A 12,948-nucleotide genomic window follows, 5' to 3' on the forward strand; every position below is an offset into this window, starting at 1 on the left:
TATGAATCAGTGTCCTCCAAAACGTCCTATCTTTGACAGCCTTGCTCAGGTCTTGCAAACAGGGCCGTGGCTTCCTTTATAGAGTCAATCCATCTCTTGTTGGGTCTTCCTCTTTTCCTGCCGCCTTCAACTTTTCCTAGCATGATTGTCTCTTCTAGTGGCTCTTGTCTTCTCATATTGTGACCAAAGTATGACAGCCTGTTTAGTCATTTTAGCTTCTAGGGTCAGTTCAGGCGTGATTTGATCTAGAACCCTCTAGTTTGTTTTTTTGGCAGTCCACGGTATCCGTATCACTCTCCTCCAACACCACATTTCAAAGGAATCTACTTCTGTCAGCTTTCTTCATGGTCCAGCTTTCACACACTTACATAGTAATAAGGAATACTATGGCATGAATTAACTTGATCTTGGTTGCCAGTGACACATCCTGACACTTAAGAATCTACAATGCTATGGGGAAGCAGAAAAAAGACCCAACACTTTCCAAAGCATATCACCGGTGTGGAAATGGCCAAGATTCATTCACAGTATGCAAGGTAGGGTCACAGGCAGCAGCATTGACTTCTGCCATGATAATTCCTGATGCTCTAAGCTGATCCTGCATTGAGCAGGGGGTTGAACTAGATGGCCTGTACAGCCCCTTCCAACTCAATGATTCTGTGATTCCTGTAACTAGCAAATGGGAGATACAGCCAGTGGTAACTTGAACGGTGGGGGTGGGGGGAAGTGCCCCAGGACTACAGAGCCAGCGAATAGACGTTCCTCATCTGTCTCATGCAAAATGTGTGCTTGTAGCTGGAAATCTTCTGGTCCTGGTATTGGAGAGTTTTGCACATTCCACAGCCTTGCTCAACTGATGAATTGAGCCATCCCTTGTCAACAGTGCTGAGTTCAAGGACTTAAACCTTATAGCACCAAAGGAAACCACAGGCTCACTTGTGTGGTCATTGCTCTTGCAGCCAAAGGGTTGTGACATCCCATTGCTGTAGCAGAATCAGAGGACTCCCCCCCCCACAAAGAAAGCTTTGAAACCACCCGAGAAAGACAAACTTCCAAGAGTAATTCCATTCAGATTGTTTGCTCTCTTAATGACTTGCATGAAGTGTGATGGTCTTACAGATGCCAGTGTGTGTGGGTGGGGTGGGGTGGGGAAGGTGGATTATGTACAAACGCAAGCTAGCAGGTCTGTTTTCAGGTTCTTAAAATAGAACTTGCCCATCCCTGCTGGCTTTCCTTGGCAGGTGCCCAAAGACTCCAGGTCCTGGTTTAGTAATATTTTACTAGAGAGGAGGGAGTTGGTGTTTGCAAAAGCGCAGGAGCCTTGCACAGACTTGTACCCAACTGGCTATGAGAATCTTTGCCATGTTTGTTCTTTCAACCTTTGTTTTCTGTATGCCAAGCCTAAACAGCACAGTTCCATAGTTGGAGGCAATATGCATCTCATTACCCAGAGGCTAGGGACAAATAGGAGATTACTATTTCCAACAGCTTCTCAGGATGCTTGCGGGGGCCATTTAGAGAAACAGCTCTGGAAGATACCCTCAGGTGGGGGGGTTAGTTTAGAAATATGGTGACTGAAGGATGATGTTAGAAGTTTACAAGATTATGCCTGGTGTAGAGAAAGTGGATTGAAACCTTTATGCCTTGTCTGTTGTATTAGCGCTCAGGGGCACATTATGCACTGGTATTGTGTGTGTAAAGTGCTGCCGAGTCACAACTGACTTATGGCGACCCCAGGAAGGGGCTTTCAAGGCAAGTGAGAAGCAGAGGTGGTCTGCCATTGCCTTCCTCTGCAGAGCCTTGGCGGTCTCCCTTTCCAAGTACCAACCTTGCTTAGCTTCTGAGATCTGACAAAATCAGGCTATATACCATGCAGCCTTCCCTCCATTGGTACTTAGTAGCTGGTACATTATACCTGGTAGACTATAAGCTTAGTTTACAGAAAGCCACTGTCATGTAGACCAGATAAAGTTGCCAACCTCCAGGTAGTAACTGGAGATCTGCTTTTACAACTGATGTCCAGCTGATAAGACACCTGTTCACCAGTAGAAAATGGCCGCTTTGGCAATTGGACTCTATGGCATTGAAGTCCCTCCCCAAACCCCGCCCTCCTGAGGCTCCACCCCAAAAACCTCCCACTGGTGGCAAAGAGGGACCTGGCAACCCTAAGACCAGAATATATATATTTTCTATCATTTGACCAAGCAACTCAGGACAGCATACCTTTTTCTGGACTCCTCCATTTTATCCTCACAACAGCCTTGGAAGGCGGGCTAGGTTGACAGAGCCCAAAATCACCTAGTGAGCTTCATGGCGATTGGAACATGGGTCTTCCTAGTAATGTGTGATTAAAAATAAGCTGCTTGACTGGAAATTATGGAGTCCTACATTTGCAAACAAAACCTTCAACTAAAACTGTTTAGCATAACTGAAAAGAATTTACGGTATCTAATGAAGTGACCTAGGAAACCTTAAAGTTACCTGCAGGCCAGAAATTAAGAGAGTTAGAACATAAGAAAAGCCATATCCATCAAGTCCAGCAGTCTGCCTCTAGGAAGCCGACAAACAAGACGACTGCAGCAGCAGCATCCTGCCTGTGTTCCACAGCACCTAATATAATAGGCATGCTCCTCTGATCCTGTAGAAAATGGGTATACATCATGACTAGTATTCATTTTGACTAGTAGCCAGGGATAGCCCTATCCTCATAGGAGCATAAGAAAAGCCCTGCTGGATCAGATCAAGGCCCATCAAGTCCAGCAGTCTGTTCACACAGTGGCCAATTAGGGGCCACTAGGAAGGCCACAAACAAGACGACTTCAGCATCATTGTCCTGCCTGTGTTCCACAGCACCTAATATAATAGGCAGGCTCCTCTGATCCTGGAGAGAATGGGTATGCATCATGGCTAATATTCATTTTGACTAGTAGCCAGGGATAGCCCTGTCTTCCATGAACATGTCCACTCCCCTCTTAAAGCCTTCCAAGTTCAAAAAGCCCTTCACCCCTAACCCCAATCAGCACAGGAAATAACAGTAGAAACTTCCTTGATTGTGATGGTAGGGATTGCAGTGAAGACATGGGGGGGGGGTTTCCTCCAAAGATGACTTTGCAAACCATCAACAAAGTGGCTCAAACACCCCAAGCATACTTCCTGCCACTCACACCGTGCGTGCCTTGGCAGTGGGCCTCTCGGCTCTCGACTTTTCAAATCTGCTTTGCTGTCGGCTCTTGGCATGCCATTGTTTGTTTTGCCCTGAAGAATCTTTAAAACATTTTTTTTTTACTTAGTTGACAAATTAATTTAAAAGATCAAAGCAGAAGAAACATTACCCAGTTTGGAAGGGGATTTAGTAATTTAAAATCTTGCCTGTACTTGAACGCTGTGTGCTAGTTATCTTTTTGAAAGCGGGCAATGTTTGCTTTCAGGCGGAGGCGATGAAACGGCTGAGCCACCATCTGTGAGACCAAAGTCCCCCGTGCATTTGAGATGCAAATACATGTACAGAGAGGGGAGAGTTTTAGATGGGAAGGGGAATGCAGAAAAAGTTCTGAACAGGACAAGACAAAGGATCGATGCTGAAAGGCAACCACAGCATGGCCATCTTCTGTAGTCAGGCATCCTAAACACACTGCACGGGTATGTAACAGGTACATCTCTACCTTTGCCACAACACATAGCAGGAAAAGGAAGTGTATTTGAAGTGGGAGTTATAAAATGAGACAGATATTATAGCTCCTTAAGAGCCCCGTGGCGCAGAGTGGTTAGCTGCACTACTGCAGTCAAAAGCTCTGCTCACGACCTGAGTTCAATCCTGACGGAAGCCGGTTTCAGGTAGACAGCTCAAAGTTGGCTCAGCCTTCCATCCTTCTGAGGTCGGTAAAACGAGTACCCGGCTTCCTGGGGGGTAAAGGGAAGATGACTGGGGAAGGCACTGGCAAACCACCCCTGTAAACAAAAGTAGGCCTAGTAAACGTCGGGATGTGAGGTCACTCCATGGGTCAGATCATTCCGTTCCCAGAGACCAATTACAAAACTATGTCAACTTTTATTATTCAACTGCAAACAGTAGGCTTTTTTCTTTTTTCCTATAGCACAGCGTTCCACAAAGTGCAGTCTGGTCACGTCAAAACGATTAAACCCCCACCGCATTTCATTTGGTCAGCTTCTTCCCTTTCTCCTTGGCTTTCTCGATCTTCTTCTCCTGGCTTCTGATCATTGAAGACATTGCTGAAGGGAGCGAGGGAAGAAAAGAGGTCAGTTGAGCCTTGTGGGACATGAGATCACACGGACCAGGAGGGGGAGAGTGATACACAAGCTGAAGCCATGGCCTCTCCCCTTTCTCCCTCGGTGGCTTTTTTTTTCTTTCTAAACTCTGCTTTTAGCTGTTGCTGCCCTCGAACGAGCTGCATTTGCTCCTTGGCTTTGGTGATGATGAAGAAGAAGAGTTGGTTTTTATATGCTGACTTTCTCTACCATTTAAGGGAGACTCAAACCAGCTTACAATCACCTTCCCTTCCCCTCCCCACAACAGACACCCCGTGAGGTAGGTGGGGATGAGAGAGTGACTTGCCCAAGGTCACCGAACTGGCTTCGTGTGGAGGAGCGGGGAATCAAACCTGGTTCTCCAGATCAGAGTCCACTGCTCCACTACTCTTAACCACTACACCACAGAGAGAGAGGGGAAGTGCACAGGAGCGTCAGAGGGATCAGCGCCTTACAGCAAGGCGCATGGGAAGCCTCGCTGGGTTTTCGGTTTGCTTCAATGCCTGCGTGCGCCTTTCTGTGGCGAGGAAGGACTTCTGCCTCCTCTGGGGAGGGCAGCTCCCGGAACAACCCTGGCCCTCCAAGCCAGGGACGGGCTGGCCATTTGACTTCCAGGGAAACTGCCCAGCGGACCATTGCTCCCGAGGGCCAGGAGCAAGCAGAACCGAGCCCCGGCAGAGATGCAGGGGGCGCTTGGCTCCGACCCTCCATCGGCAAGGGTATCTGGTGTCGGCTCATCCACACTTTTAAATGCTGCTTTCTTTCGGATTAAAATAATGCCAGCTTGAAACAAAGTTAAATTTCATTTTTTTGGGGGGGGGGGGAGTAAAAGTTGCCAGAAAAGATTATGGAGAGGAAAGGGTGCCCTGAAGTTATCATTATAGCTCATCTATAAGCTAACTTGTTGGAGGAGAGAAGGTTGCTGTCTACCTCAACCGCCAACTTTGTTACGTGGGATTAGGCTAGGAATAACCAAAGGGGGTTATCTATCTAACAATCAATAAATCTATTTTTATTATATATTGCGCACAACTATATTTAAAAACACAGTGCCTAATATCCAGACTTCCTAAAAAGCACAAACATAGTTACAAATATAACCAGCACATAACAGTTGATGTCAGTACATAAAATGGCCCCAAACTGCTGCCTCCCGCCCCGTTGCCAGCTTGCAGGAGGAAGCGTTGGGGGCACCAGTGCTGATTATTGGTGCTGCTGAGTCATCCACATGCTCAGCCTGGCTTGCTCCAGGGGCCATTTCCCACTTCCTGATCCACTCTGGCCCCAGCCAGCCAATGTAACAACATGCACACAGAGTTTCCAGCGTGATTTCCCGCCCCCCTTCCAAAATATGCTCCTGTGAAAGAGCTGATCTGGTTTGAGAATAAGCACACGCTGGCTCAACCCCTTTTCAATACGCATGCATACATCTAAAGAGGAAATCAATGTGTGGAAAGCCACTTCTACGAAGGCAGCGACGTGTACGAAAACCCAGGGAAATTCAGGACATTCCCCCATTACCTGTGCTTTCAAGTCAGCATACCTTGGTTTTTAATCTGTAGCGTCTCCACCAGGTTTTGCAGGCTCTCCATTTTGTTCTGTACTTTCCGGCACGTGCTTCCACTGAGTTCCCCCGTCTGCATGGCTGTGGACAAAACAGTCAATCGAACTGTTAGGCGAGGGCAGAGCTGAGCACATAAAGCAGGGGTGAGTTTCTTTTTCTCGCCAATTCGACAGATGGAGACTGCCGACATTCAGACTCCTGCATATCGGCAATGACTGCAGATTGGTAAATTCACAGAAACACAGCTTTATGATTCCAAGTGTATTCTAAGGCCTTGGTTCAAAAAGTAAAATCATACTTACAGACTCTGGTAGTGAAGGTGGTATCTGTTTAAAAACAAACCCAAGATTTGGTTTTTGATACAGACAAGACTATACTGTGATGTTACATTCACATCGATATAAATGGCTGTTTGCACAGCTGAACACACTGGCCAAAAACTATAATCACCTTAGTTATGTGTAACTCCGCAGTTGTGCAAAACACACCTGACCCCAAGATTTTCTCTAGTGTGGTGTAGTGGTTAAGAGGGGTGGACTCTAATCTGGAGAACCAGGTTTGATTCCCCACTCCTCCACACGAGTGGCACTCTAATCTAATGAACCAAGTTTACTTCCCACTCCTACACATGAAGCCAGCTAGGTGACCTTGGGTTAGTCACAACTCTCTTAGAGCTCTCTCAGCCCCACCTACCTCACAAGTGTCTGCTGTGGGGAGGGGAAGGGAAAGAGACTGTAAGCCGGTTTGATTCTCTTTAAAAGGTAGAGAAAAGTCGGCATATAAAAACCAACTCTTCTCTTCGTCTTCCTCTACTAAGGGTCTTTTCACCTGTGCTACAGGGCCAGCCACAGGTTTGCAAGGGAACTGCATGGACACTCGATGGAAGAAGAAGAGTTGGTCTTTATATGCCGACTTTCTCTACCACTTAAGGGAGACTCAAACCGGCTTAAAATCACCTTCCCTTCCCCTCCGCACAACAGACACCCTGTGAGGAAGGTGGGGCTGAGAGAGCTCTTAATAGAACTGTAACTTGCCCAAGATCACCCAGCTGGCTTCATGTGTAGGAGTGGGGAAACAAATCCGGTTCACCAGATTAGCCTCCGTTGCTCACGTGGAGGAGTGGGGAATCAAACCCGGTTCTCCAGATCAGACTCCACCGCTCCAAACCACCACTCTGAGCCACTACATCACGCTGGCTCAGTCACCACCAATTCCAGCTCCCTAACAGAAGAATGCTTGCCCACACAGAGGTCTGTCCCTACATATTCCGCACAATGCATTTGCAAGTACATCCTCCAAGAACACCTATGAACTCACTGGTAGAAGAAAAAGTCGGGTGCGAATTGACCTTTCATGTTGTTGTTGTTTTTTGGGGGGAGAAAGAAATGAGACAGACCCCTACTGAGCAAAAACAGAAAAAACGTCTGCGTATTAGAGACTGAAACACAGATGTGACATTAATAATTAAAAAGTTGCATTGAACATCAAGTAATAAGACACATTAAGAATATACCTACTGTTGTATTTTTATTTTGTTGTTATTATAAAACAAACTTAAAATAAAGAGTTAAAAAGAATACAGATACAAAAAGCAATTGTTAATCATGAAAACAAACACAACAGCAAGAGTCGGTGATGTGATCTTCATTTTTATGATTAATAATTGATACTGTACATATTTATTCATTGACACCTGACTAATCTTTTGCGCTTACTGCTTTTGTGGGTGGTTTTTATTTCTAAACAGGCAACAATTGCCAGGGAATTTTAAGATCAAAGGACATGTCCTGTGGGAGATGCATCCCTAGATCTTCCAATAGGATTTTAAAACCTAAAAAACAATGTCTACTCATGAGGATCCCATCTTATTCAATGGGGCTTTCTCCCAGGAAACTGTTCTCAGGGTTGCAGACTGCGTGTGCAGAAAAATAACCCTTCACCCAAGGTAATCACACTTGTACCTGTCTTTTCTTACTGCTGCCATTAATAAAAACTTCAGGGAAGGGACTTTTTTTATTAAGGAAACAGAACAGGGGAAAGTATGTAATCTCTCTTGCACCTTTGTCGAGACCGTGATCCTAGCGCCATCCCCTGGCAGCTGTTTTAATGTTAAAAAACATGTGGTATGAGAAGGTGTGGAACCTTTTAATTTTAGATAAGATATCTTCACAACTCAAAGTAGCAAATTACTTATCTTACTCTACAGACTTTGTAAATAGATGGCTGCCTTTTCTAGAATATGTGGAAGGGGGCATCACAAAGTAAATGATGCCCACGAAACGAATGTATGATTTGCATTTATTAAGTTCTGCTAAGTGAATACAACAAATGGTATGATTTCTGTAAAAAGTACTGATGTACAATATTGGAACATATATTGGAACCAAATATTGAAACATATCTCAACTGTACGATGTTTAACCTACTGTTGTTGTATTTTTATTTTATTTTGTTGTTATTTAAAATAAACTTAAAATAGTTTTAAAAAAACATGTTAGGGAATCTGATAATGGGTCTCCCTTAATGTGTGCGTAAAGTGACGTCAAGTCGCAGCCGATTTATGTCGACCCCAGGAAATGGCTTTCAAGGCAAGTGAGAAGCAGAGGTGGTTTGCCATTGCCTTCCTCTGCAGAGCCTTCCTTGGAGGTCTCCCTTCCAAGTACCGACCCTGTTCAGCTACCGAGATCTGACAAAGACAGGGCTATACCATGCTGCCTTCTCTCCTATCGCCAAGGACTGGCACAGCTGGAAATTGGCATGGGTCAACTCTTCCTTACATCTGCAGTGGGCTGAGAAGGTCAGCTGGAGAGGCCTAAACCCGTCCTTTCCCAGAGATTGATGGGTACTTTGATCATAAGAACATAAGAAAAGCCATGCTGGATCAGACCAAGGCCCATCAAGTCCAGCAGTCTGTTGAAACAGTGGCCAACCCGGGGCCTCTAGGAAGCCCACAAGCAAGATGACTGCAGCAGCATTCTCCTGCCTGTGTTCAAAACCACCTAATATAACAGGCAAGCTCCTCTGATCCTGGAGAGAATAGGTATGCATCATGGCTAGCATCCATTTCAGAACTTAAGAAAGGCCAAGCTGGATAAGACCAAGGCCCATCGTCCAGCAGTCTGTTCACACAGTGGCCAACCAGGTGCCTCTAGGAAGCCCACAAAACAACTGCAGCAGCATCGTCCTGCTTGTGTTCCACAGCACCTAATATAATAGGCATGCTCCTCTGATCCTGGAGAGAATAGGCATGCATCATGAACAGTATCCATGAATACCCCTCTCCTTCATGAACATGTCCACTCCGCTCTTAAAGTCTTCCAAGTTAACAGCCATGACCACCTCCTAGGGCAGGGAGTTCCACAATTTAACTATGCGTTGTGTGAAGAAATACTTCCTTTTAACAGTTTTTAATCTCTCGCCCTCCAGCTTCAGCAGATGACCCTGCGTTCTAGTATTATGAGAGAGGGAGAAAAGCTTCTCCCTGTCCACCCTCTTCATACCATGCATAGTTTTATAGACCTCCATCATGGCGCCCCTTAACCGCCTTCTTTCCAAGCTAAACAGCCCTCTAGGAAAAAAGACACCTACTTCTAAAGGCAGTTGAGGCTTCTGGGGAGCTGCTCTTCTTCAGAGCTGAACGATGTTCCAAAGAGGGACCGGGAACTGCCTTGAGGTCATCCTGCGGAGTAGTGAGCAACGTGTGCACCGGGGACCTCGCTTTGAACCGCTCCTCCGGAGACAGTCTCTTTGCGGTGGTATATCGAGGAGTGGAAGTGAAGATCGTATGAGACACTGAATGCATTTGATAAAAAAAGGTTCATTAAAAAACTGAAGGCGAGAACGTTTAACAAGGTTTCCAAAGCGTATTTGCAATCATTCCCCTCACCCAGGAAACCCCGGGAATCTCTTGAGGGGTGGCGGCGGAAAATGCCGTCAAGTCGCAGCTGACTTATGGCGACCTCATAGGGTTTCCAAGGCAAGAGGCATTCAGAGGTGGTTCGCCATTGCCTGCCTCTGCATAGAGACCCTGGACTTCCTTGGAAGTCTCCCATCAAAGTACCAACCAGGGCCAACCCTACATAGCTTCTGAGGCCTAATGAGGTCAGGCTAGCCTGGTGGGAAATCCTTCAGGAAGATCCAGTTCTCAGAACAGGTAATGGGCGGGGTGGGAGGGAGGAACACATGTTGCCAATATTGTGCAAACAGTGATTTCAAAGACCAAAGTTAATTTTCTTTGCTTTTGCAATATATCCCATACTGATACTTACTGTTGCCAGCCTCCAGGTACTAGCTGGAGATCTTGAAGACACATGAACACATGAAGCTGCCATATACTGAATCAGACCCTTGGTTTATCAAAGTCAGTATTGTCTACTCAGGCCGGCAGCAGCTCTCCAGCGTCTCAGGCAGGGGTCTTTCACATCACTTACTTGCCTGGTCCCTTTAACTGGAGATGCCGGCGATTGAACCTGGGACCTTCTGCCTGCCAAGCAGATGCTCTACCACTGAGCCACAGTCCCTCCCCCCAAAAAAAATTTCCTGGGGTGAGAAAGGCCATTACAACTGATCTCCAGCCGTTAGAGATCAGTTCTCCTGGAGAAAATGGCCACTTTGGCAACTGGACTCTGTGGCACCATAAGTCCCTCCCCTCTCCAAACCCCGTCCTCCTTGGGCTCCACCCTAAAAATCTCCAGGTATTTCCCAACCCGGAGCTGGCAATCCTACTGATACTGTGCCAAAAAATATCCCTTCTTTAATGCAACCACTGGAAACTCACCACTGGATGGGAAACGGGGCGTAGTGTCTGGATCCTCAAGGTCTGCAGTATGCAACAATAAAGGTTCCCTGCGTGTGGAAAGAAACGGGAGTCGCCATTCTATTGTTCAAGAGCCACGCGGCACGGCCAGAAACTCACTTTATAAGGTGCCTGTCTTGCCAAGAGGCAAAGAGGTTCTTTTCCACTAAGGGATTTGAGGGCAACAAGCGCACCAGCAGCGATGAAGGAAAAGAGTTTTACTGCAGTTTTCAGCTGCAGGAACCTCTGCTCAGGCTAGACCACGGAACAGCACTGAGCACGTCAGCTGGCGCCATGAGTCCGCCCATGGCCATTCTTCAGGGTTCCTGCAGCTGAAGGGGTGTGGGCATCTTCTCTGTTTTATTCTAGTGACTTGTTGATATCCCATTACTACAGAGATTTCAATAAAACTGTTTTCCTTCATCCGAGGAAGCTCTAATCAAGGTTATGCTCAGAGGGTCAGAGCCAAAAACGGTGTTCTGGCAGTGTAACAGCACTTATGCTAGCATGAAGACATGAAGCTGCCTTATACTGAATTAGACCCTTGGTCCATCGAAGTCAGTATTGTCTACTCAGACCAGCAGCGGCTCTCCAGGGTCTCAGGCAGAGGTCTTTCACATCACCTACGTGCCTAGTCCCTTTAACAGGAGATGCCGGGGATTGAACCTGGGGCCTTCTGCATGCAAAGCAGAGGCTCAACCACTGAGCCACATCCCCTCCCCTACCAGGACAGCTTTCCACTGGTGGAAGGGCGTGCGATTTTTGCTGATTTCCCACTCCCTGTGCAGACTCCCACTTTGACCCCCCCCCCAAAAAAAAAACTGTCCATGAACTCCTGGGAGCAGAATCCCGAAGAATCCCAGAGGGCTGCTGCCTGTTCTGTTCATTGCGGTCACCTGGATCCAACCCAACCCTACAAGGCAGGTGATCAAGAGTCAGTGAAGGAGCAACCAAGGTCGTTTATGCATGGGAGTTTTACCTGAGGTTTGTTGCTCGCTGGACCCACACTTTCCCATTAGGAATCTATGCACCAGCAGTCTCCAAGCTCGAATCAAGAAGCATTGGAGTCCCCGCCCCTTGAAACGCCACCTTGTAATTGGCTGCAGTGCTTACTGTGAGAGAAAAGTCCCGTCCTCCCCACGGAAACTCAACTGCCGTGTAAAAAAACATTTTAAAAAACTGAGCTCTCTAAAAGGAAGGGGAGGAGGGACTCAAGCCTCATTTCTAAAATCCTTTTTTCGGCTCAGAAAGAACTCAGAGGAAGCAGAAAGCATTTGAATCCCTGCCCCTTGACACACTGCTTTGTAGTGTTCTGTGAGAGAAACGTCACTCCCCCAAGCTTCCATGTCCAGCTCTTTGGCTTATGCCTGGTGATTTCACCAGGGCTGATCTCAGGGGTGATTCAAGAGTCGGGTTATTAGAGGAATGGGAAGTCCTGAGTTTTGTGAAGGCTGGCTGCGAGGTCATCTCTAATGGACGGAAAACTCATGCACAACTCCAAGAAACAACCGAGACAGGCCAGAGGTGCATGTGAGTGAAAGTAGGCATGCATAAATGACCCAAGGGAGTTTGTAAGAATGCAATGAGATTGTTTTGCACGTGGCAGATTCCTCACGCTTTTTTGCGCCCCAGCATACAACCGCAACCTGTAAAAGCTAACAAGAGAAGGAATTTGGCCTAATCACAGGGGCTCACTATAGGATTTTCAAGGCCTGGTGTGAGGCAAGAAGAAAGAAGGCTTCAGAGGAGCAGGCAGGACTCTCTTGAGGACCAACGGGCCTAAAGGCGCTATATAAAATTACCAATTTTAAAACAGGCAACTGATTAAAGAGTACAAAAAGTTCAAGCAAATGTTAAATATATACTACACAAAGGGGAAGGATTCCTTTGAAATGTGGTGTTGGAGGAGAGTGTTACGGATACCGTGGTCTGCCAAAAAAACAAATCAGTGGGTTTATAGATCAAATAAGCCTGAACTGACCCTAGAAGCTAAAATGAATAAACTGAGGCTATCATATTTTGGTCACATTATGAGAAGGCAAAAGTCAATAGAAAAGACAGTCATGCTAGGAAAAGTTGAGGGCAGCAGGAAAAGAGGAAGACCCAACAAGAGATGGATGGACTCAATAAAGGAAGCCACAGCCCTCAATTTGTAAGACCTGAGCAAGGCTGTCAAAGATAGGACATTGATTCATAGGGTTGCCATGAGTCGGAAGCAACTTGACGGCACTTAACACTCTCTCTCTCACACACACACACTCACTCACACAAGGGCTACTCCCAGGAAAGGGTTCTTGGAACTGTGGCCTTGGTTTTCCACAAG

The 12,948-nt window shown here is 46.5% G+C and overlaps 1 protein-coding gene across 1 annotated transcript in view; it reads right to left on the reverse strand.

Annotated features, from left to right (window-relative positions):
- Nucleotides 1-4,153: 4,153 nt before the first annotated feature.
- Nucleotides 4,154-12,948, reverse strand: part of CCDC158 (coiled-coil domain containing 158) — a 53,467-nt gene continuing 44,672 nt past the window's right edge. Inside the window, exons 21-24 of the mRNA XM_056855786.1 lie at nt 10,608-10,675; nt 9,419-9,622; nt 5,810-5,911; nt 4,154-4,230 (exon numbers count right to left, since the gene is read on the reverse strand). Coding sequence (XP_056711764.1) covers nt 4,154-4,230; nt 5,810-5,911; nt 9,419-9,622; nt 10,608-10,675 — 451 coding nt within the window. The remainder of the gene's footprint in view (nt 4,231-5,809; nt 5,912-9,418; nt 9,623-10,607; nt 10,676-12,948) is intronic.

The sequence above is a fragment of the Euleptes europaea genome, chromosome 9 (assembly GCF_029931775.1).
Source record: "Euleptes europaea isolate rEulEur1 chromosome 9, rEulEur1.hap1, whole genome shotgun sequence".
Lineage (NCBI taxonomy): Eukaryota > Metazoa > Chordata > Lepidosauria > Squamata > Sphaerodactylidae > Euleptes > Euleptes europaea.